Below are 25,478 nucleotides of genomic sequence, written 5' to 3'. Positions count from 1 at the left end.
GGGCTCAGGAAACTTCCCAAGAGTTTATGGAATAAATTAAAAGTGTTCTTAGGAAACACAGTATTGAAATGAATTCTTCAGTAAGCATTCACTGAATACCTATTATGTACCAAGCTCTGAATTAGAGGTCCTGTTTTCTAAAGCTTAGTTAAAAGTGCCAATGGCGAGAATTAATGAAGCGTAGTGATAACGATGTAGTCATACACACACACACATGCACACACTAGAGATGCCTTCCCCTCACCCAACAATACAAAATACTGGTTGAGAGAAAGTAGTTATAAACCATGAAATTCATACTATTTGTGATGATTAGGTATAACTGAATTATAGTTTGGTCAGAGCGTATTGCTTTCGGCAAATAGTATTTCCCTAACACGCCCACCCTTGAAGGCACTGCCTCCTGAAATGCTTCAGTGGGAAAATGCAGAAGGTGATACTGTTGTGGTTCAGTTGCTAAGCTGTGTTCAACTCTCTGGGAGCCCATGGACTGCAGCCCACCAGGCTCTCTGTCTACGTGATTTTCCAGGCAAGATTACTGAAGTGGTTACCATTTTCTTCTCCAGGGGATCTTCCCGACCCAGGGATCAAACCTGCCTCTCCTGGGTCTCCTGCACTGGTGGGTGGATTGAGCCCACAGAAGGTGATATACACAATCATTAACTTTAAAAAGGAACACGAGGGAACAGAGACTAAAGCTGGAAATGTTCCGTCTGTAACTATATGTCCAGGTACACTAACTGACCACCTTTCATGAGTTCTTACCGTTTCCGGGTTATTTTCAAAGATTTCCCTGGCTTCTTCTTTATTGCACAGTTCTTCAATGCATTCTCTTTCAAGATTGCCCTTTTTCGTTTCTTCAAGCAATGAATTTGCACGGCGTCTCCTAACCAGGACTTGTGAAGCATGTTGCCTCGACAAAACTGAAGGGAAAAAAATATGTTTACATGAACAAATCTTTCATTTCTCCTCTAAAATATTGTTTAAACATGAGAATTTAAATCATTCTTTTTGTCTGTAAATTGCATGGCATTCAAAGTAGGGTTAAACTGAGGGGGAAAATGCAGATACATATGCCCCTTGGTTAACAACCCAAAGAGCAGTTTGGTGTGTAGGTACAGCACTTGTCTAATGATTTGCACAAATTATTCAAGTTTGTGCTTGAGGTCAAACATAACCAATGAAAATTCAATGTTTACCTCATTATGACAGTGTTGGGAAAAACATCATGCTGAAATGATTGTCAAAAGTCATAGCCACAGCATCTTTAGAGTAACAAACTTTCTCAGTTTTAATGGAAAACTTGTGTGATCTCTGAGAAATGTAGGAGTACAGTTCAATCAGCTATTTGAAAGCTATTTGATAGGCTAAAACACCTGGTTATCTATACAAACGAGAAAATAAAAACCCATGGCAAAAGGAAGACCATATACAAAGCACAAAATACAGAAGGCAAAGAGAAAAAAAAAAGGTAACTGAGAGTATGTAAAAAATTTTAAGCAGTTGACGAACAATGATAAAAATAACAAAGTTCAAAATCAAGCAACAGATTGACATCTAGAATCTATAAACAACTTTTGCAAATTAAATAAAAAATAATACAATATGGCAACCAATACAGGTATGAGTGCAGTGTATGTGTGTGCTTAGTCACTTAGTAGTGTCCAACTCTTTGCAACCTTTTGGACTGTAGCCTGCCAGGCTCCTCTGTCCATGGGATTCTCCAGGCAAGAACACTGGAGTGGGTTGCCATTTCCTTCCCCAGGGATTGAACCCACCATCTCCTGTGTCTGCTGCAATATAAGCTGAAAGTAAAGAAGCCATGCGTGCAAGGTTAAAAACAAAATAAAAAGTGTAAATAAAATATAAACAAAACAATATCATGCAAACACCAATACAGAGAAAAATTAAAGTAGCCAATAAACATGTGAAAAGATGTTCAACACAAATTTTTTAAAGCAGTCAGACTTTTGCCTAATAGATTTGCAAAAATTTAAAAGAAGGAAGGTACTACTTCCTTCCTTCTTCTTCCTTCCTTCCTTGAAAAGTGCAAGTTATAGATGCCTCATCTATAGCATAATCCTATATATACCAGCCATATTTGTAGATGTGTAAATATCAGGTGGACAGAATACAGAGAAAAGAGTTTGAAAAGACACTCAAGCTATCATCTGCAGTTATATTTGAAGAAAAGAATGGTGAATATAGTTTGGGCTTTATCATTTTAGTATATGAATAGAACATGGTTTCTTAATGAAAAATTTTAAATCACACATAAAATCTACAAATAAAATTTTTAATCCTGATTTTTAACCACAAATGGTTATTTCACTGGAAAGACAAGCAAATAATGTAAATAGCTAAATTAATTTTTTTCTTATTTCTCTCATAACCCAGTATATAATAAGGACTGCTGCTGCTAAGTCGCTTCAGTCATGTCCGACTCTGTGCGACCCCATAGACGGCAGCCCACCAGGCTCCCCCATCCTTGGGATTCTCCAGGCAAGAACACTGGAGTGGGTTGCCATTTCCTTCTCCAATGCATGAAAGTGAAAAGTGAAAGTGAGGTGGCTCAGTCATGTCTGACTCTTTGCGACTCCATGGACTGTAGCCCACCAGGCTCCTCCGTCCATGGGATTTTCCAGGCAGGAATACTGGAGTGGGATGCCATAATAAGGACTAGATAATCAAAAGTTGACAGTAGAATGAAGAAAAAGAAGAGCAAAAGGACTGACTAATCAACACTTACTATAATTATTAGTTGGATAACTGAACACCTTTCAAGAGTGATTTATGTTTATTTTAGTTTTATATGGGTTTCCTCACCTACAAAACAGAAGTTTAAATGTGATGATGAACTAACAAAAGCGTTTGAGTTATATTGAATATATTTTTAACAATCAGTTCAGTTCATTTCAGTCGCTCAGTTGTGTCTGACTCTTTGCGACCCCATGAATCATCACAGCACGCCAGGCCTCCCTGTCCATCACCAACTCCCGGAGTTCACTCAAACCCATGTCCATCAAGTTGGTGATGCCATCTGGCCATCTCATCCTCTGTCGTCCCCTTCTCCTCCTCCCCCCAATCCGTCTCAGCATCAGTCTTTTCCAGTGAGTCAACTCTTCACATGAGGTGGCCAAAGTACTGGAGTTTCAGCTTTAGCATCAGTCCTTCCAATGAACACCCAGGACTGATCTCCTTCAGAATGGACTGGTTGGATCTCCTTGCAGTCCAAGGGACCCTCAAGAGTCTTCTCCAACACCACACTTTAAAGGCATCAATTCTTCAGCTTTCTTCACAGTTCAACTCTCACATCCATACATGACCAGTGGAAAAACCATAGCCTTGACCAGACAGACCTTTGTTGGCAAAGTAATGTCTCTGCTTTTGAATATGCTATCTAGGTTGGTCATAACTTTCCTTCCAAGGAGTAAGCATCTTTTAATTTCATGGCTGCAGTCACCATCTGCAGTGATTTGGGAGCCCCAAAAAATAAAGTCCGACACTGTTTTCCTGTCTGTTTTCCATATATCTCTCACCATTTTTACTGCTGCTCGAGATCAAGATAAACTAAGGCTGTGTGCATCTAAAAGATGCTATTCTGTGAGCATGCCAGCCACCAAGTGTGTTGTCAATTGAAAAATGGCAGCCCAACCAACAACGAGATGGTCTGAGATTAAACTTATCTCATTTATTTGAAATAGTTTTAAGCATGCTACCTGACAATAATATAGCAAAAACTTGGCCCTTCTGAAAAGGAGAAAGCTTTAGTCATTCAGTCATATCCGACTCTTTGTGGCCCCATGGACTATAGCCCACCAGGTTCCTCTGTCCATGGGGATTCTCCAGGCAAGAATACTAGAGTGGGTTGCCATTTCCTTCTCCAGGGGACCCTCCCAACCCAGAGATCAAACCCAGGTCTCCTGCATTGCAGACAGATTCTTTATCATCTGAGCCACCAGTGAAGCCTTTCTGAATGTTGAAGAAAATATGTTAGCCTTTCTGAGGAAAACAATAAGACTTTGTATTAAAGATGAATATACTGATGTAACAACAAAATAATCAAGGTCAGATGCAATTGGAAAACAAACCATAAACATCACTCCTTAGCATTTCTTCCTTACAGAATATCAAACTTTAGAATTCAGAGGTTAATATTGATACTTAAGAATATCTCTTTCCCTATAAGAGCCTCATCGCATGACACAGACCATGTGTAGTAACACATATTATACTTATCTTTGGGGAAATTCTCAATTGTCAGGGAGAACTAAGTGATAATTTTAAAAAATGCTCACATAAATTTATAAAATCAGAAGAAAACACAGCAAACTCCATTACTACAGAGATAATGAAAATCCAGAGCATACAAGATATTTGCTCTAAGTTATTAAGCTTATAAACAACAAAAGTACAATTTAGATCACAGGCACCCCAATGCTCAGACCTGCAACTATCCACTACTATTTACTACTGCTTCTCAGAAAAGAGGGAAAAGTGTCATTATCTCTGATAATGAGAGGAATATTAAAAATGAAAATTGTCACACCTCTGACCTAAAGGATAACAAAGCTAATAATTTAAAAAATGATTCTGTCTAAATAAATTTTGTCTGAATTTGAAAGTTTGTTTTAGTTTACCTAGGTTCAACCCAATAATACTTTCAACTGGGATGGTGTATCAGTTCAGTTCAGTTCAGTTCAGTTCAGTCGCTCAGTCATGTCCAGCTCTTTGCGACCCCATGAATCGCAGCACGCCAGAACAACTTTCACCAAAGTGCATATTAGTGATTTCATTTGATCCTACATAAATAATGAAATATGCTACAGGATACAATTATCATTTCCATTTTCTTATTGAAGAAATTTTGGAGCTGAAAGAAATTACATGTATTTTTCAAGATCACAGAGCTACAAAGTGGTGCTAAGCAGACAGGAATTTTAAAAATTTATTTATTTTTAATTGGAGGATAATTACTTTACAATATTGTGTTGGTTAATACCATACATCAACGTGCATCAGCCTTAAGTACACATACTTCCCTTCCCTCTTGAACCTCCATCTTGAATCACCCTCCCACACCAAGCCACCCCTCTGGGTTGTCACAGAGCCCCAGTTTGAGTTCCCTGGATCATACAGCAAATTCCCACTGACTATTTTACATATGGTGGTATGTGTTTCCATGCTACTCTCTCCATTTGTCATAACCCCCTTTCCCCCACTGTGTCCATACGTCTGTTCTGTCTGCGTCTCCACTGCAGCTCTGCAAATAGGTTCATCAATACCATCTCTCTAGATTCCATACATACACATTAATATATGATATTTGCTTTTCTCACTCTGACTTACTTCATTCTGCATAATAGGCTTTAGGTTTATCCACCTCATCAGAATGGACTCAAATGTGTTCCTTTTCATGGCTGAGTAACATTCCATTGCATATATGTACCACAGTTTATTTATCCATTCATCTGTGGACGGACATGGGGACAAGAATTTAAATATACCTATCCTCCAGTGCTCTTTCTTCTATGTATTCTACCACTTAAATGCCCACAAGGTATTTGACTTAAAAAAATAAATTATGTGGTTGTGTAGTGGATATACTTGGTATCTTAAATAAGACATGTATTGTCTGTTATAAAATAAACCCACTCATCTAACAGAATGTGTTTTCAAAGGAATCTACCATTCCTTGTCAAAAAGATATAAATGTGACATCACGGATCTAAACTAAAACTACAGAACTGTAGGATGAGACAAATATATGTTCTGAAGTGTTCTTATCACTGGCTGCCGCCAAATATTTATCCTGCTGGCATGCAGGAGTGTCTAAAAAGTTTCATTATTTATCATAATATTAAATATGGCACCATAAGCACACACATGCTCTTTTTGTATTATCTCCTATTAACCCTGTCTCACTGTTAAACACATAATAAACTAAAACTCAGAGAAATGGAGTTTAATCTTACCAAATCCACATAACTGAGAACAAAGTTCATCAAGCCTGGCTCCAGAACCCATTCTATTTCTGCATCATCACATTGTCTCTAATCATTTGTTTCACTTCTTTTAGATTAAGAAGTTTTTCAAGAAAATCCTTGTGAAAAGCCAACTAACATGCTTGAAAGTGTTACATTCAGATTAAAATTCTTAGGTTATATTTTGTTATGAGTAGTCCGAGATTAGAAACATGACTGAATCTGCTTGATTTTTTACCTTATCTGAGTCATCCCTTCTTCAAAATAACAACCACAGAAGCTGAACAATTATGTCAATAACATAACCACTGACACCCTCAATGTTTTCTGTGGAAGCAAAAATTTTTTTCAGCATAAATTTGATTAAACAACAAAAATTAATTTATTGTTGTTGGTACATACTTCATTTAACACCTGTCATAAGGATAGTGGAGTTAGCATTGCCTCTGTGGTGGTGGTGGTGGTTTAGTTTCTAAGCCATGTCCAATTCTTTGTGACCCCATGGATCATAGCCCACCAGGCTCCTCTGTCCAGGGGATAAGAATATTGCAGTGGGTTGCCATTTCCTTCTCCATGGGATCTTCCCCACCCAGGGATCATACCCGCAGAACTGCATCTCCTGTAGTGCAGGCAAATTCTTTCACAGCTGAGCCATCAGGGAAGCTCAGCATTGCCTCTTCTCCCAGGAAAATTCCCTCACTGTTCAGTTCAGTTTGACCTCCATCAAGAGTTAAAGAAAAACGTTAAAAGCCCCTTTCCCACTTAAGTGTCCAAGCCTGCTCTCTTCTGTTCAGAGGGGTCAGAACTGCACGTTGTCCAAAACCAATCAGTCAAATGCAGGTGAGGTAGCAGATGGAGGAGACCCAAACTTTACGCTAGTTCATCCTCTGAATCTCTTACCTTTGCAGAGACAGTTCTCACATTCCTCCCTCCTAAAACTCATCTTTTTAAACTTTGCTTTCTGTCTCTTCTTTTAGCCCCTCTTGGCATCCCAAGAATGAAAAACTGTCCCTAAAAGAATGTATCTGAGAAGGGAATTTTAGGCTAGCTTTTGGTTTGGCAGAGTGTTTGAATCTTTGTTTCTTCTTCAGTGTGGGACAGGGTCAGGGAAATGGCATCCAATGTACAAACAGAACAATTAGAAAACACTTTGAGATGTAATTGTGCCTCCTATCTCTCAACTGCTGAAATGGCATGTTTTGCTTACACAAAGACTGGTAAAAATAGAATTGCTATTTTTGATTGATACAGGAAGTTACTATTGTTATTTTCCAAATGACATAGAAAAAGCATTAGTTAATAATGATTGGAAATTTTATTTTATAAATTTCATTTTAAATAATCACATATTTGAGGGAGAAAGGATACATATATATGTATGGCTGAATCCCTTTGCTGTTCACCTGAAACTACCGCAACATTGTTAATCAGCTATACTCCAATACAACATAAAAAGTTTAAAGACTGAAAAAATTAATCATCACATATTAAGTGTAAAAATCTTTGATTTTTATTATAAAGATTTATACAGCAAAATATTTACAATTGAGGAGGGGTATTAAAAATATGAAGGTTGCAAGGACTAAGAAAAAAACCAAAGATAGATTTTTAATTAGGCATTCATCAGGCTACATAATTATTACAACTTCAGAAAAGCTTGTATTAGCCTTAAGAAACAAATGTTATGTTTGTACGTATGTTATATGTCTATTTTTTTTAAGTAAAGTTTATTTTTTTTTAAGAGAGCTAAAATACTAGCTAATACACTTCTCTACATTTCACATTTGTTTCTTATTAAGGTCCAACTCTCATATCTGTACACCACTACCAAAAAAACCATAGCCTTGACTACACTGCTGAGCAACTGATTCTTCTCATATTATTATATTAAGGTTTGGGAAAACATTTTAAAAAGTATTCTGTAAAGGTGAACCATACCTCTGTCTTTCTAGAGGACTAAGCAATGAAAAGGCTGACAAGAAACAATTTAAGAGAATCAAATACTGTAAGAGGTAGGTCTGTGAGCAAGAGAAAGTCACTCAGGCATGTCCGACTCTTTGCGACCCCATGGCCTATATAGTCCATGGATTCTTCAGGCCAGAATACTGGAGTGGGTATCCTTTCCCATCTCCAAGGGATTATTCCTAACCCAGGGGTCGAACCTAGGTCTCCCACATTGCATGTGGATTCTTTATCATCTGAGTGAGCCACAAGGGAAGCCCAAGAATGACTGGAGAAGGTAGCCTATCCCTTCTCCAGTGGATCTTCCCAACCCAGAATTGAACTGGGGTCTCCTGTGTTGCATGTGGATTCTTTACCAACTGAGCTATAAGGGAAACCCTAAGAGGTAGGTCTGGATAAGGTTTAAATCTAGGAAAGAAGAAGAGGAGACAACCTGTGAAGTATATAGTATACATATAAAGGTGAGTTTTATAACATTTGGATTAGGAGAAATGAGAGTTGGCATTTAGAAGTAGGAAAGCAGTGGCATTTTAAAAAATGTGATCATTGACCCTACCCCCCACCTCCCACCCCCGCCTTCTAGAACAGATCAAATGAGTAGGGAAACAATGCTTGAACTGTTTTGTCACAACAGAAGTGAAATGAACCTCTCCTTACTTGAAGATTTAATTGTAACTAATTTACAGCCCCTAGTCTAGGATAAAAGAGTAAATCGAACACTCTGCCAATTATCTCCAAGATTAAACCTTTGCTTTAGCCCTAGACAAAGACAGGGGTACATAGTAGTTACTCCTTCCAAAACTACAAATACTTCTACCCAAAAGACAGAACAGGCAGCTTATTACCTTGAAGTAAACTATATTGTCCATTTCTGCTATTTCATGTGTTTGCTCTCAGTAAGTGATAAATTAAGGTATTTCTGAAGGAACTCAGAATTCAGAGTTTGGCAAGGTCTAAAGAGGAAATTTCTATAGCCCTCTCTTTTCTCCTCTAAACAACTATACTGTAAATTGGTTATACTTTCTGAGGCTACAACAAGAGGTCTCTTTTTAGGATGTGCAGCAAGATATTTGTGTAGTCAGCTTGCTTTGTCTTTTTTACCTCCTACACATTAGGACACCAAAACACCATCTGATTTGATGTCACGTAACAAGAGGTTACAGCCCAGTAAATGTTTTGTTTTTGTTCTATTTGACCTATTTTGTTAGGGTGGCATCAATTAATATTATTAGTTCAGTGGCCTGTGTCTGTATTTACGTTTGGAAAAGCAAAAGGCAACAACAAGAGCTGGCCTAATTCTGCAATACCCCTCTTCCTGCACCATCTTCCAGACTTCCCCAATAAGCAATAAGTATGAAACATGCTTAGGGGCTTAGGAAGACTAGATCTCAAAGGCTTCCATTTTGACTCTTGTGCTGTGCTTAGTTGCTCAATTGTGTCGATATTTTGCAACCCCATGGACTGTTGCCCAACAGGCTCCTCTGTCCATGGGATTCTCCAGGCAAGAATACTGGAGTGGGTTGCCATGCCCTCCTCCAGGGGTCTATCCAACTCAGGGATCGAACCCAGGTCTCCCACACTGCAGGTGAATTCTTTACCATGAGTCATCAGGGAGTCCCACCAGGGAGACTCTTAGGATATAACTATTTTTTAAGTGATGATGTAGAAATAAGATTATTTGGAATGTTGGTAAAGCATTGACTAGATGTTTATAATTCAACATAATTTCTGCCAACCTTTCAGAACTCCCTGTGGACTTTCTAAAAGGCTGTGAGACACAGTCTAAATAATAGTGGAGTAAAATGATAACTTTGGAAAGGAGAAAAAATGATTGGGATAAGAAATCGAGGAAAAGAAGGAAAATAAAACAAGTAATAAGGAAAGATGCATTTAACGTATATTGTGTGGGATCAAATAGTGCAACTAGAAAGAGTTATTTCAAAGAGTAGTGTGCTCTTTACCTTGACAATTACCCTTGACCAATACCCACAAAGGCTTAAATAGAAGCCTGCCCAATTACTTAGGACTCATAAGTTTCCCAAAAGCATTGTCCCTTTAGAAAAATGGACCTTAACAACGACAGAGGCTATATATTGTCACCCTGCTTATTTAACTTATATGCAGAGTACATCATGAGAAACACTGGGCTGGAAGAAGCACAAGCTGGAATCAAGATTGCCAGGAGAAATATCAATAACCTCAGATATGCAGATGACACCACCCTTATGGCAGAAAGCAAAGAACTAAAGAGCCTCTTGATGAAAGTGAAAGAAGAGAATGAAAAAGTTGGCTTAATACTTAACATTCAGAAAACTAAGATCATGGCATCCGGTTCCATCACTTCATGGCAAATAGATGGGGAAACAATGGAAACAGTGACAGACTTTATTTTGGGGGGCTCCAAAATAAATGGTGACTACAGCCATGAAATTAAAAGATGCTTGCTCCTTGGAAGAAAAGCTATGACCAACCTAGACAGCATATTAAAAAGCAGAGACACTACTTTGCTGACAGAGGTCTGTCTAGTCAAAGCTACGGTTTTTCCAGTAATCATGTATGGATGTGAGAGTTGGACTATAAAGAAAGCTGAGGGCCGAAGAATTGATGCTTTTGAACTGTGGTGTTGGAGAAGACTCTTGAGAGTCCCTTGGGCTGCAAGGAGATCCAATCAGTCCATCCTAAAGGAAATCAGTCCTGAATATTCATTGGAAGGACTGATGTTGAAGCTGAAACTCCAATACTTTGGCCACCTGATGCAAAGAGCTGACTCTTCTGAAAAGACCCTGATGCTGGGAAAGATTGAGGGCAAGAGGAGAATGGGACGACAGAGGATGAGATGGTTGGATGGCATCACTGACTCAATGGACATGGGTTTGAGCAAGCTTTTGGAATTGGTGATGAACAGGGAGGTCTGGTGTGCTGCAGTACGTGGGGTTGCAGAGTATGACACAACTGAGCGACTGGACTGAACTGAACTGAACAACCATAGCACTCTAAACCAGCTACCTAGTCAATGTAATCAACTAGGACCGTCTTCAAAAATTATGAAATAACAGCTAAAAATCACTAGGTAATTGCATAAAATTAGTAGCATGAAAGAGAAGGGCAAGAGGAACATATAGACCCGAAAGGAAACAGAGGTAACTGAAGACATAGAAGCTAACTTCCAAAAATCTATAAATAATATCCTAAATAAATTGAGAAAATCTGGCATCTATAAAATGAAAGTATGTCATGATAAGGAAGTAGAGAACTAAAATATGATATAGAAATAAAAAAGTGAAAATGAAAATCACTCAGTCGTGTCCGATTCTTTGCGACCCCATGGACTATTCAGTCCATGGAATTCTCCAGGCCCGAATACTGGAGTGGGTAGCTGTTCCCTTCTCCAGGGGATCTTCCCAACCCAAAAAAGTTAAAGGATGAATTAAAAAATAGTATGGACTACTCCTCACACCTCAAAAAGTCAGCCCTTTTTTATACCTATTGCTTTGACAAAGATTTTAAAAGAAGTTAAAATCCAACATTGGCAAAGACGAAAGGAATTAGGTCCTCTTAAAATCTACTTTTGAAATCAGATTTCCAAAGATATCTATTATTAAGTAATTGCGGTTTTGCATTATTGAACTTTGCCATTTGATATTGGAATAATTTCTGAAATCAATGTGGTTATGTTATACATCATTTTAATGTGCATTTCTTGCTTTATACTTTTTGCTAATGAATTATTACTTGTTTACTTTATATATATTTTACATTATGGAAATGATGTTAGACAAAAAGCAAAATCGAGCCATTTTCTTATTCAAGTTCAAAATGGTGCATAAAGCAGCAGAGCCATTCTCAACATCAACAATGCAATTGGCCCAGGAACTGCTCATGAACATGCAGTGCAGTGAAGTTTTGCAAAGGAGACCAGAGCCTTGAAGATGAGAAGCATAACGGATGGCCACTGGATGTTTACAATAACCAGCTGAAAGCCATCATGGAAGCTGCTCCTCTTACAACTAAATGAGAAGCTGCCAAAGAACTCAACATCAACCATTCTACGGTCATTTGGCATTTGAAGCAAACTGGAAAGGTGAAAAAACTTGATAAGTGGCTGCCTCATGAGCTGAAATCAAATTAAAAAAATAATCATTTTGAAGTGTCTTATGCTACCCAACAACAACAAAGCATTTTTCAATCAGATTGTGGCCTGTGACATAAAGTGGATTTTATATAACCAGGGACAACCAGCTCAGTGGTTGGACCAAGAAAACGCTCCAAAACACTTTCCAAAGCCAAACTTGCACCCCCAAAAAAGGTGACGATCACTCTTTGGTGGTCTGCTGCCGGTCCAATCTGCTACAGTTTTCTGAATTCCTGTGAAACCATTACATCAGAGAAGTATGCTCAGCAAATTGATGAGATGCACCAAAAACTGAAATGCCTGAAGCCAGCACTGGTCAACAGAAAGTGCCAATTCTTCTCAGTGACAACACCCACCACACATCTCACAACCAGTGCTTCAGAAGTTGAACGAATTGGCCTATGAAGCTTTACGTCATCTGCCATATCCACCTGGCCTCTCGCCAACCGGCTACCACTTCTTCAAGCATCTCAACAACGTTTTGGAGGAAAAATGCTTCCACAACCAGAAGGACACAGAAATTGCTTTCCAAGAGTTGAATCCTGAAGCATGGATTTTTATGCTACAGGAATAAACAAACTTATTTCTCAATGGCAAAGATGTATTGATTGTAATTGCTCCTATTTTGATTAATAAAGATATGCTTGAGCCTAGTTACAACGATTTAAAATTCAGGGTCTGAAACACAATTACTTTTGCACCAACCTAAATAATAACAAGATGTGTCTAAAACCTCTTAATAGTCACACTCTTGAACTAATATATATAGGATGGATAAACAACAAGGTCCTACTATATAGCACAGGGAACTATATTCAATATCCTATAATAAACCAAAATGAAAAAGAATATTGTAAATGTATAAATAGCCCAGTCACTTTGCTTTACACCAGAAACCAACACATTACTGTAAATCAACTATACTCCAATACAATTTATTTAAATAAGAGTAATTGGGGGCCACCTTGGAGGCTGTCTACCACAGGCCAAACTAACTTTTCCCTTTGGGTGTCTTCTGTACTTTGTAATCATTATTCTGTTTTTTCCCTGGGTAGATATTTTTAGAATTTTTCATTACATTAGAGAGTAAGATTTTCCACCAGTTAAAAAAAAAAAAAAGGTGCACTCTTTATATATTCAACTAACAATTCCATTTCTAGGACATTAAACTGAGGAAATAAACATGGACATATGTAAAGAAATATATATGAATAAGTGCATCATAAAACTGTTGATATAAGCAAATCACTGGAAATAATATAAATGTCCAAAAATATGATTTTGTTTAAATATATTATGATGAACATTTATAAAGGAAAATTGTAAATCTGTTTTAAAGTGTGACATAGATTTTAATTTATTGATATAAAAACAATCATCATTCTTAGGTGAAATAACATGTTACAAACACTATTAAGGGCAAAATTCCATTCTTTCACTTACATATTTTAATTTCTAAGAAGGTACATATAGAAAGAAGGGATTAGAAAAATATAAAGCAAAATGTCACTTTGGTCTCTTGCTAGTGAAGCTATAGATGTATTTTTTAAGCACATTATATTAAGCATGGTTTAAAAATGTAAAGAGATAGTAGGATATAGCTCGTAGTTTAAGTTGGGGAAAGATGTCCAATAGGGACAGAAGGTCAAAATGGAACCCCAGGAAACTCTAAAGAAAAGCAGAAATCATCAAAACAACAGAAACAGAACTAGTAACATATATGTAGAGGCAGAAAGAAAATTTGAAGATAATGCTTCGAGACATAAAAGGAGGTCCATTTCAAAAGGATAAGTTTCAACAGTGTCAAAATGTATACAGTTGGCTTGACAATAGGATCACCATTAACATTCTCTGTCCTCAATAGCCATGGGATGGTGAGAAGAGAGAAGACCTCCAGAAGGAACTGTTTCTTCAAGAAGATCAAGTGAGAATAGGAAGTGAAAGAGTGGCTAATAACTTTAATAGAGGTGGAGAGGAAGCGTAATGTTTTCCTCAAGTTGGGAAAGGGCATCATGGAATAGCTGTGATCAGGAGAAAATGCCAAGTAGGCTATTTTGAAAGATGGAAAATATCATATAATTGCAGGAAGTTACAGTTTTACCACTTCTATGGAGATTTAAAAGCCAATGTCAATGTTCTTGAAAGTGTCCCTTTTAAGTCCATTCCAAAAAATGGACCAGAGGACTAACAAGAATTATGCTAATAGACTAGAACCAGTAAGACCTGGTCCCTATTGCTTCACTCCATTGTAGAAAGGTTCAGAATCTATGTGGGTAAATCACCCTTATTCCACTTGTCCCTCCAGCCTGGAGAATCCAATTTCTGTATCTGGACAATGCAATATAAATAAACCTCTTAAAGGAAGAAGTTATTGCCTATACTAGACTTAATAATACTTAATTTGTCACATTTATAAAACCAAAACTGCAACTTTAAAATATTAAAGCAACTTTTGTAGTTTTAACTTAAACCTTTGAAACCCTAGTTCCTAAAGGTTCTGTTACCGCACATCTAATTATTTTTTACTGGAGACCTTCCTTACAGCTGACTTCTCCCTCCATGGGGCTCAGCTTCTTTTCTCCCTTCTCTGACATCTTCTCCCCTTCTCATTCCCTGGCCACTGCTTACTGTCACCCTGGCAAATTTCTGTTCACTTCTTATACAGAATCATTTTTCTCTATTCTCTGCTATGGCCTTACAGACCAGAATGACTCAAACTCAAAGTGAAGAATTACCTGAGGGTCTTGTTAAAATGTGTTTTCTGAGTCAACAGGTCTAAAGCAGTGCTAGAGATACTTCATTTCTTTTTTTTTTCTTAAAAAAATTTTTTTTAATATGGACTATTTTAACATCTTCATTCAATCTGGTAAAATATGGCTTCTGTTCTATGTTTTGCTTTTGGCAATGAGATGTGTGGGTCCTTAGCTGCCTGAGCAGGGACTGAACCAGCATCCCCTGCATTGGAAGGTGAAGTCTTAACCACTGGACTGCTAGGTAAGTCCCTTCATTTCTAATAAATTCCCCAGTAATTGGGCTTCCCTGGTGGCTCAGATGGTAAAGCATCTGCCTGCTACGTGGGAGACCCAGGTTCGGTCCCTAGGTCGGGAAGATCCCCTGGAGCAGGAAATGGCAACCCACTCCAGTACTCTTGCCTGGAAAATTTTACGGACTGAGGAGCCTGGCAGGCTACAGTCCATGGGGGTCGCAAAGAGTCGGACATGACTGAGTGACTTCACTTTTTGTTGATGCTTCTGGTCACTGGATGACACTTGAGTGTAAAGCTATAGACCACGTTTTGGGGACTTCACAGCCTAAGTCTAAAGCCATTTTCAAGGCAATTTCTAAAATAATAACAATTCTCACCATAGGAACAATTTTAATATTAACTGTTACAATTTTTTCAGGCTGCCACTTTAACAGCCAACTTAACGTCATTATACTAAGTTCCCAGGTAGTCTGTTAGTTGCTGCTGCTGCTAAGTCACTTCAGTCGTGTCCGACTCTGTGCGACCCCATAGACGGCAGCCCATCAGGCTCCCCCGTCTCTGGGATTCTCCAGGCAAGAACACTGGAGTGGGTTGCCATTTCCTTCTCCAATGCATGAAAGTGAAAAGTGAAAGGGAAGTCGCTCAGTCGTGTCCAACTCTTCGCGACCCCATGGACCGCAGCCTACCAGGCTCCTCCATCCATGGGATTTTCCAGGCAGGAGTACTGGAGTGGGGTGCCATCGCCTTCTCCGAGTCTGTTAGTAGGAATAGTTAATTATGCTCTCTCTCTATGACAAATTCTACTCAGATAGTTAAAACAACTTCACATTGTGTAACATACATTACCAAACGTTTAAATGGGCAATAAGTATTTGTCCTTCTCTTAGAGGAAGAAACATGAAGCTTAATCTTGGAGGAAAAATGTTTGTAACAGGGAAAATGCCAACCAAACATTCCACGTGCTTTCTTGGGTTGGGTGCTATTACAGTATAAGCAGATGTGAGTCTTGTCACTTTCATGCTATGCAGTCGAGAACAAGCGGGCCTCCTCCATTGCTCTCTTTTCTTTCAGGGACACTGGGGGCCATGTGTTCCAGATGGTACGTCTAAAGATGTAAGAGATTTACACAAACCACACTGGACTTCACACAAATGAAAAATTAACTCATTTTGCTGAGTTATTGAGATTTGGTGATTTGAGTATTAATTTGAAGATTTGTGGATTAAAGTGTTATCACTCCATATCTTATCTTTTATTTGGTTCTCTCATGGAGTTACCATGGAGTTCAGGTTGAGCTCCCTGAACTCGTGCCTGGACTTCTGTCCTATGAACCTATGAGATAATACATTGTATTGTTTTAAGATGCTAAGTTTACGGTTATTTGTTACACGACAATAGAAAGCTAATACAAAAAGGTGTATATGATTTTGAATCAGGCTGGATGTACTCAGTTCAGTTCAGTCGCTCAGTTCAGTTCAGTGGCTCCGTCGTGTCCGACTCTTTGCGACCCCATGAATCGCAGCACGCCAGGCCTCCCTGTCCATCACCAACTCCCGGAGTTCACTCAGACTCATGTCCATCTAGTCAGTGATGCCATCCAACCATCTCATCCTCTGTCATCCCCTTCTCCTCCTGCCTTCAATCTCTCCCAGCATCAGGGTCTTTTCCAGTGAGTCAGTTCTTTGCATCAGGGAGCCAAAGTATTGGTGTTTCAGCTTTAGCATCAGTCCTCCCAATGAATATTCAGGGTTGACTTCCTTTAGGATGGACTGGTTAGATCTTCTTGCAGCCCAAGGAACTCTCAAGAGTCTTCTCCAACACCACAGTTCAAAAGCATCAATTCTTTGGTGCTCAGCTTTCTTTAGAGTCCAACTCTCACATCTGTATGTGACTAATGGAAAAACCATAGCTTTGACTAGATGGACCTTTGTTGGCAAAGTAAAGTCTCTGATTTTTAATATGCTGTCTGGTTGGATTGCTAATTTTGTTCCATGTGCAAGCTAGAGCTACCAGCTTCGGTTCTAACAGCTGGCTAGGCTGGCTAATGCCATCCCAGAGAAAACCTTGGTACACATGGAACAACACTGAAAAGCCAGATATTCCCTGACATAATATAAAATAATATAAAAGAAAGACTATACAAATGATAGGAGATTAATGTTCTGCCTGAATTATTCATGTGATTCTTACCTATTCACCGCCTTACTTATCCTCCCCACTTCCTAATACAGAAAAAAAAAGAATATGTTTTCATAATTATCATAGATTATTGAGGAAATCATCAGAATTTTTAAAAAACTGTACTGGCTGTTCTCCCTAGATTAGAAATCCTGCTGGGAGAGGCTGCAACAAAAACTGGGTTCCCAGATTTCAAGTGCCACGGGAGGAAGCTGGGTGGTTAAGCTTAGGCATCAGCCTATACTGACCTGAATCAGTCAGTAGTCAAATCTTGGAGAAAGGATTAACAGGCAAGGATCTCCCAAGATCGAAATGGGAAGACAACCCAAAAAATTATTCATTGAGGTTTTCACCCCAAAATTCTCTGGGTTAGCAAATAATACAATGAAATCACCACCTCATCTTAATTAGCAATGTTGAATCTGGATAGATCCAGAACCTCTTGAATGAAGAAGAGAGATGCCTTTGAGGAAGCATCTGTAAACTTTTTTCCTAGTTTTCCCCAAAGCAAAATAAATGCACTGAGTAACTGCACTAAGGAAAGAGACTCCCAAAACTTTAGTCATTATTACATACCTAAGATCTAAGATCAAAACACCTAAGATATAAAGTATCTGTTTAGAACTGAGGTTTATGAGCCTCAGCTGATAAAGGGAATTCTTTCCTGAAACTATAGGTCCCATAAGACTCAGTCTTCAAACTGTGATTCCTTCCCCAGATCTGAGAACATGAAACTGTTTTCAGCAGCAATCTGGTCACACTGGAATATTCCTGCTCAAGTGAGAAACAAGTTGTTATATAGCTGGGTGTCTATCACTAAGATGGCAGAATAGATTTTGATGGACCTCTTATAGTTAAGGCATATTCATTCCAATTTTCGATGTTCTACTCTGAGCTTTTAACCATGAGTCTAAAAACTGCCAAATGTAGGTGGGAACCAAAACAAGAGAATGCTCTCCTGCTAGTCCAAAGTTCACCTCACGCCGTCTATCATGTAGGCTGGCCAATGGCTCATCAGATCCAACTGGAGTCAAATGGTCCACAGGATGGCAGGGTACGCTTGAGACTGTAGCAAGCCCCAGAAGAATTTCAGTAGTGTTCCCTTTGAGTTGGAAGCAAGTCACATTTCTTTCAGCAACTATTTTCCCTTTGAGAAATTGTTCCTGGTGTCCTTTTGGCCTTACGTGAAGATCTGAACACAGGACCACTTTGTGATTTGAACAGCTCATCACGAACTAGATGCCATGTTTTTCATCCAGCCATAAGTTTAGTTATGGCAGCAGTTCAGTGTTCAAATGGTATGAATGGGATGAGCTGAAAGGAATGCTAAGTGGCCTGGGCTGATTGCTCACTCTCTTGACTTCTTTCTGTCCCTTTAGTCCCTTCATAGACTCAAGAGGAAAGGCCTATGACCAAGAACAAAAATGAAAAGATGTACCAACATGAGCCAGAGGTAGACCTGCTACAAAGCTACAGCCATAAATGAGCTACAGCCTCTCTCAAGGGTGATCCTAAAGGGCATGGGAGAAACAAAACCCTCACAATGGGCAGACGGATAAGCAGTTTTTCTCACTGTCCACTTTGCTTAGAATAAGAAATTATCTGAGATCAGGATCTAGGCCACTTTCTCACTGGTTACACATGGTCTGTCCAGCTGTTCAGAGACCTGCTAAGAGTTAGATCTTAGGCCTACAAACAAAGAAGTTTGGGCAAGAACTGCCCCAGAGCTGAGAATATTTGTTTTCCAAGTCAGTGTTCACAAGACAGGCCCATTCCAGAGATTCTAAATTATAAATACAATGGCCCATTTAATGATTGTCAGTTGTGTTTCTTCTCAAGGTAATCTGGTACAAGGCTCATAAACTCAAAAGCCAACAAGTGTCAGCTAGGTTCCATAAATAAGGGAAAAGAATTTGGTGACAAACAATGAGGAATACTTGGAATTACGGCAATCTTGAGAAGGTCCAACTCTCTGTGACACTGTGGACTGTAGCCCTCCAGGCTCCTCTGTCCACAGAATTTTCTGGGTTAGAATCCTGGAGTGGGTTGCCATTTCCTTCTCCAAGGGATCTTTCCAACCCAGGGATTGAACCGGTCTGCCACACTGCAGGCAGATTCTTTACCATCTGAGCCAGCAAGGAATTTACTGAGATGGTTTATTCTATAGAAAAAAGGGTGTTAGTCACTCAGTCGTGTCCGACTCTTTGCAACCCCAGGGACTGTAGCCCAGCAGGCTCCTCTGTCCATGGAATTCTCCAGGCATGAATAGTGAAGTGGGTCGCCATTTCCTTCTCCAGGGGATCTTCCCCACCCAGGGATCGAACTCAGGTCTCCTGGATTATAGGCAGATTCAGACCATCTGAGCCACCAGAGAAGCCCTCCGAATCACTGAGAGATGAATTTAAATGGAAATAAATGTTTGGTAAAAAGTGGTAAATGTATCACGATAAAAATTTTGACAATATTGTTTGTTTTGGGTTCATTAATGAAGCTGTGGTTATACAAGGTTATAGAATCAGATACAATCAAATGGATAAAGAAAACTTAGATCATTAGTGGAGAAGACATGGAAGTTTGCTGACTTTCTTTTTTCTTTTAGCTGTACCATGTGACTTGCAGGATCTTGGGTCCCTGACCAGGATAGAACCCAGGCCCAGGGCAGTGAAAGTGCTGAGTTCTAAGTACTGGACCTCCAGGGAATTCTCCAGTGACTTTCTATGTACTATTTGCTTGTATAACTGAATATTCAGCACTTAAGTTTTTGCTATGTTTCAGAAGTTACTTTCTTCAACTTTGTTTAATTTTTTAATAGTTGAGGACTAGAAAGAATTTGCTCAATATTTTAAAAATGCTAAATGCTGGGAGGTAGTGATAAGCATATGAAAATTTTTAACTATGTCATAAGTAGAAGTTTAACCAACAATTGGATAATTAAAAATAAAAACATCAATGTTAAGGTATTTCCTATCCAGGTTAATGTTAGCACAGGGAACATTCCTTACATAGTACTTATCCTGGGTTACACTTACCAATTTAAATCATCTTCCTGAAATAATAGGTCCTACATTCCTTAGAATCCTTAGGATTAGTCATTGATTAGGACCGTATTTGATTTTTCACATGTTCTGATTTCACAGCAAGGACCTAGTTTTACTCAACTGCATTCATTCACTACCAAGACACAATGACTCAAGTAAGCAAACGGTTATCCCCCAAAACCAAATTAATAGACTTTTCCAATAAATAGAAGTTCTAATTGTTCACTAGGATGCCATTAAAAGTTGCAAACATTTGAGTTTTCACAAAACACGTGATGAAACAATTTTGGCCTAAGATCAAGGAGAGTTGAGAAGACTGACAAAGAATTTTAAGTCTTTCTATAATTGCTTTCCACTCTGCTTTAAATGTAACAATCACTGTGATTTCACAATAAGAAATAATTCTATACTTTTTTCAAACTTCATCGAAAAAAAGGTAGCTCTGAATCAGCTCTAGCTGAATCTTGCTATGTTAGAATGTGGGCCAAGTATTGCCAGATCTTTGTTTTCCAAAGAAGTCATAAAAACAAATTTTTAGATGAAATTTTATGATTTTTAAATTGCTACGAGGAGTAACACACAAGTCTGTGTGTACATATGGCCTTCTGGCTGTTGCTTTGTTCTCTCAGGTTAGTGTCTGTTCAATACTCATAAAAAAAAGCAGCCATGGTGGCAAGGGTGGAGACTACATATAGACTCAATTACATAGATTTTCCTTCACAGAGGGCCACCAGACCAGACTCTTGCTCCTAAAAAAGACCCACCAAATCTGTCAGCAGAATTGCTATTCATTCAGGTGTTGGAAATGGGACAGATTACAAAATCCAACCAGTTACCTGGTGACTGGCTGACTAGCTAGGGCACTTTTTAAATGAAGAAGCAGCAATTCATACTCAAAGGCAGAGAGATTTACTCTTCATTTAGACTTAATTTTTCTATCAGCACGAATACTGGTAGACTTGTTCAATGCTTTATGCTAAGCCACCCAACTTTACCTCTAAGGAATTAATTCCACAAAAGAAATAAGTCAATGGGATGATTATTTGGCTTTCATTGGTTCATTATGTTTTATGGAATTATGCACTGATAAATTATTGAGAGCTCAGTTAGTGCCCTTTGAGACAAAAAGAGTCTCAAAGTATTGTTTCTCCAGTATAGCTGTGTGTGTAGGAACAACAGGGCTCAGATTCTTCCTCAATAAGTGTGTGGTTCATCTCACTGAGAGAAACAAACAAACAAAAAAAAATTAAACATGAAGAACTGCCTAAAAGCAAGAGACATATGAACTGGGTAGGAAAGCAGGAAGTCATGAATACCAGTCCTAGCTTAAAACCAAGAGACACAGGCAACCCTTAAAGCCAGTACCCATATTCCCTTGCTTGTTTTTTGTAAAAGTATTTTTTGGTATATAGGATGTGTTTGTATTCTAATATAGCATTCCAATCCATAAAGCACACCACATTGACACAGAACTGTGACTGAACTAGAGAAGACATGGATATTATCTGATGATACTAAACTAGGAGATGGTAGCCTGGAGCCTTCTTCTCTGAGTGTGGTGACCGGAATCTGTTAAAGAGAGGTCCTTTCTACTGTATATTAGTTATGTGCATATTAGAAACATCTGCATTGCATTAGAAATATTTTCCAAATAGTGTTCATGGATAAAGGGTATGTATGTATGTTGTACAGCCAATTCCAATGTGTAGACTTCTGTTGTTTCTGCTTCCTTCCCAGTATCCATTCCTTTGCGGGAGTGGTCCTTCTGACACTCTTCCTGATTCTAGTGAGCTGTCAATCACAGGACTCCAGAAATAAGCTAAGCCAAAATAATCAGGCTCTCTTTTCTAAGAAATTCAATCATGAACAAGTATACACAGAACGAGAAGGTAGTTAGAACTGGGTTATCTGATGGCAGCTCCTAACATAGTGAGCACAGGAGTTTCCACTATATAGATCACCTAAATGCCCAAGTCCCTGGCTTCCCTAGGCCTGGTAATTCAACACACCATTACATAATCTTCCAATCAATTCACTCAGCTTTTTTTCCCCCTCTTTTTTTTCTTTATTTCTTCTTTTCTTTCTTTTTCTCTCTTCCTCTTCCTTCTTTACTTCCTTCCCTTTGGCTTTAGTTATCAAGAGTCATTGCTGTTGCTTATAGCTAAAGAATATTAATTAATACAGGTATTATCAGGCTTCTCACATTTTTCTCAGTATTTTAAAAGTTTAAATATGAATAGATATCACTTAGCTATTAAAGAGTTTACTGAACTTGGTGGACAGAAAAGATTGATTATGAAAAGCAAGATTCTACATCCTAGATGTGATTAAAGCAGAAGAATATGGCACAGGGTGTTGTTATTGATCATGATGCTCTGTACCAGACATTGTCTAACTCTTCCAGCACCAACCCCAACTCTAATCTAAACTTGATAAAAATCTCTCCATCAGTGCAACACATTTTGAACTCTGAAATAAAGGGAATTTAAGAAAAGACAAAGCTAGATAAATGGTAAAAAAAAAAAAAAAAATCCAGAAAAGGAAAGAAAAAAGTAGAAAAGAGAAGGAAAACATGAGTCATTAATGTCAAGGGTAGACACCTAAGCAGAAGTGGATGTCTGGAAAGGACCAAATTAGCACAGCCAAAGGGGACATCCTCTTTCCTCTATTTTTCTTCACACAGCCTTTAGTGTGGCATACAATATATAAAAGAATAAACTTTAAATTAATAGATAGATATACATATAGATCCAAATCTATATGTATGCATGTCTGAAAAGTCAGTTCATATCTCTGAACTATTTCAAAAAAGTTTATAAACTTTTTCCTTTAGTGACTATTTCTATGGACTAAACAATGAATCATATAACAAATATTTAGAACTTTAATTCTATCTCAAATTTAAAATCTTAGGGAGTAAACACATTCCATCTATATCTCAGTTTTTTCATCGGTAAGCCAGAAATGATTTTTAATCCCATTAAACTATCATACTTTTTAAAACAAAGGTGTTATAGTGCCACCTATTCTTTATGGACATATGAAGAATTAATTCTGCAAATTAATTCTAATTAATCTGTTCTATCAGTGTATATATAACAAGTGTATTTCTCCCTATGTATGGCATGATTACATGGGTATAATCACAAACACAGCACACATCATTTTTAACTCAGCTACAGACAATGGTTTGTAAAACCAACTTAGCAACTACACAACAACAAAAGATTTAACAAAAATGTAACAATCTCTACAAAAACAAATGGTTTAGCAAATTTCTGTGGTGACAAGCAGTAAGTGTAGCAAGCCATTTTTGCCTTTTTCTCATTTCCAAAACACTGGTTATCAGACAAACACTTGATTGTCCTACTGAGCTATATAGATAATGAGTTAGTGTATGTGGTCCGCATATAGGCTTAATGACAGAGGTTTGTATGTTGAAGTTCTGCAACAGGTCTTTAATATAAAATCAATAAATGTTCTTTTAGCCTTTAAATTAGAATTTTAAAACTATCACATTCATCTTGATCTGTAACTAAGAAAAATCAGTAGAACGTTGTGTGTATGTTATGTTCAGTTGCTTCAGTCCTGTCTAACTCGCTGCGACTCTATTAACTGTAGTCCACCAGGCTTCTCTCTCCAGGGGATTTTCCCAGAAAGTAGGTTGTCCTTCTCTCCTCCAAGGGATCTTCTCAACCCCAGAGATGGAACCCATGTTTCCTGCGGTAGCAGGCAGATTCTTTACCGCTGAAACACCGAGGAATGTAAGTAAATTACTATTTAATTCTCCTGAAATTATATCTTTGTGAAACTTACAATGGAGCTTTAACCATTTATGGTGTAATTCAATTTATCTCTCCCATGCCATTTCCTGAGAATAAAACATATCACAAGAAAGCATTTTTGACTAGTGAATGTGCTTAAACTTTAGAGAACAAACTAAGTGGCAACTAAAACGTACTAAATACCTTGATATGATTATATTCTTTCACAGAAAACTCAATATCCTGCCTTGAATCGAGGCACGGAAACATAAAGAACAAGACATACGAAGATAAACTAAAAAGAATTCCTGCAATGATCTCAGAAGAGTGGCACTCAGTGCCAAAAACTGTCAGTAAAAAACGATCTGAGAACTACAATATTTAACAGTCCTTTTGACTTCAAGGTTAAAAAAAAATGATCTGCTATGCAAACGCGCAGTCATCTCCTAACAATTCGTTTGTCAATGTTGAGATAAGCAAAGCAAGATCAAAGTCCAGAAATTGCAGAAGGGAGGTAGGCTGCAGCAGAGGGGGCCGGTTGGGGTCAGGCGCTTGTACAAATGGAAGACAAGAGGGGGTTGCCTTTCCTCCCTACTTTTATACTGCAGTGTGCTCATCCTTGTCATCTGACTGAGAACTTCAACTGTTAGGGGCAATTGGTAGGTAGGTGTTCTAACTCCTTCACTGATGTTTAGTATCACTCTTGTTTTAGAATCTGTCCCGTAGGCAACACGACTCCCAATTGACCCTGCCCCACCATTACAACGCCCGCTAGATACATTGCTGATGGAAGCATTTACTGGAAACTTTCTAGGAGGCTGCAGCCCTAGAAAAGAAAACCCGTCCAACAGGGCTCGTAGTTCCGTTGGCACCGCTGAGGGAAAGAAGACAAGACGCTATTGATTACTCACAGTTCGCCTCCAAGACGGGAAGCACTAGGGCGAGGCACGTCAGCAGCGTCCCCGAGAGCCCACCCAGGACCCTCATGGCGAAACGGGCGGAGGCGCGGGCAGAAGCGGCGGCGCGTTGCGGCGGGGACCCCTGCGCCCAGCGCGCGGCGGAGCTGCGACCCGGGCGCCGCTAGTTGAGGACTGCGGCGCGGGGGCGCCTGCGAGCCAGTGCGCCAGTGCGCCAGCGGAGCAGCGGAGCCGGGGGCGGAGGGGACCGCCCGCTCCCAGCCCCCCGCCCGGCGGGGAAGTGATAACAGGGACATTTCCTGGAAGCTTTTCATTTCGGAGCTGGGGGCAGGGCTCAGGGAGAGAACTGGAGGCCTGGTAAACACTGTCGAGACATCTTTCCTGGCCCTTTCGAGACTCAGCGCTTCGTTCCGGTCTCCGGCATATGAAGTTTGCCAAGAAGGGGAAGCAAAAGCGTTTAAAACGACCATCTCCACCACCTCCAGCGAGCCGGAGTGGAAGACTTGAGTGGCCCAGA

The 25,478-nt window shown here is 39.0% G+C and overlaps 1 protein-coding gene across 1 annotated transcript in view; it reads right to left on the bottom strand.

Annotated features, from left to right (window-relative positions):
- The window catches only part of PROS1 (protein S), a 69,375-nt gene extending 44,190 nt beyond the window's left edge, over positions 1 to 25,185 (bottom strand). The window contains exons 1-2 of the mRNA XM_040226801.1: positions 24,956 to 25,185; positions 766 to 923 (exon numbers count right to left, since the gene is read on the bottom strand). Of these exons, the coding sequence (XP_040082735.1) occupies positions 766 to 923; positions 24,956 to 25,031 (234 nt within the window). The 5' untranslated portion in view covers positions 25,032 to 25,185. The remainder of the gene's footprint in view (positions 1 to 765; positions 924 to 24,955) is intronic.
- Between the last annotated feature and the right edge of the window lie 293 nt (positions 25,186 to 25,478).

Source organism: Oryx dammah, unplaced genomic scaffold (genome assembly GCF_014754425.2).
Source record: "Oryx dammah isolate SB20612 unplaced genomic scaffold, SCBI_Odam_1.1 HiC_scaffold_2, whole genome shotgun sequence".
Lineage (NCBI taxonomy): Eukaryota > Metazoa > Chordata > Mammalia > Artiodactyla > Bovidae > Oryx > Oryx dammah.
This window is presented reverse-complemented; position numbering and strand designations above follow the sequence as displayed.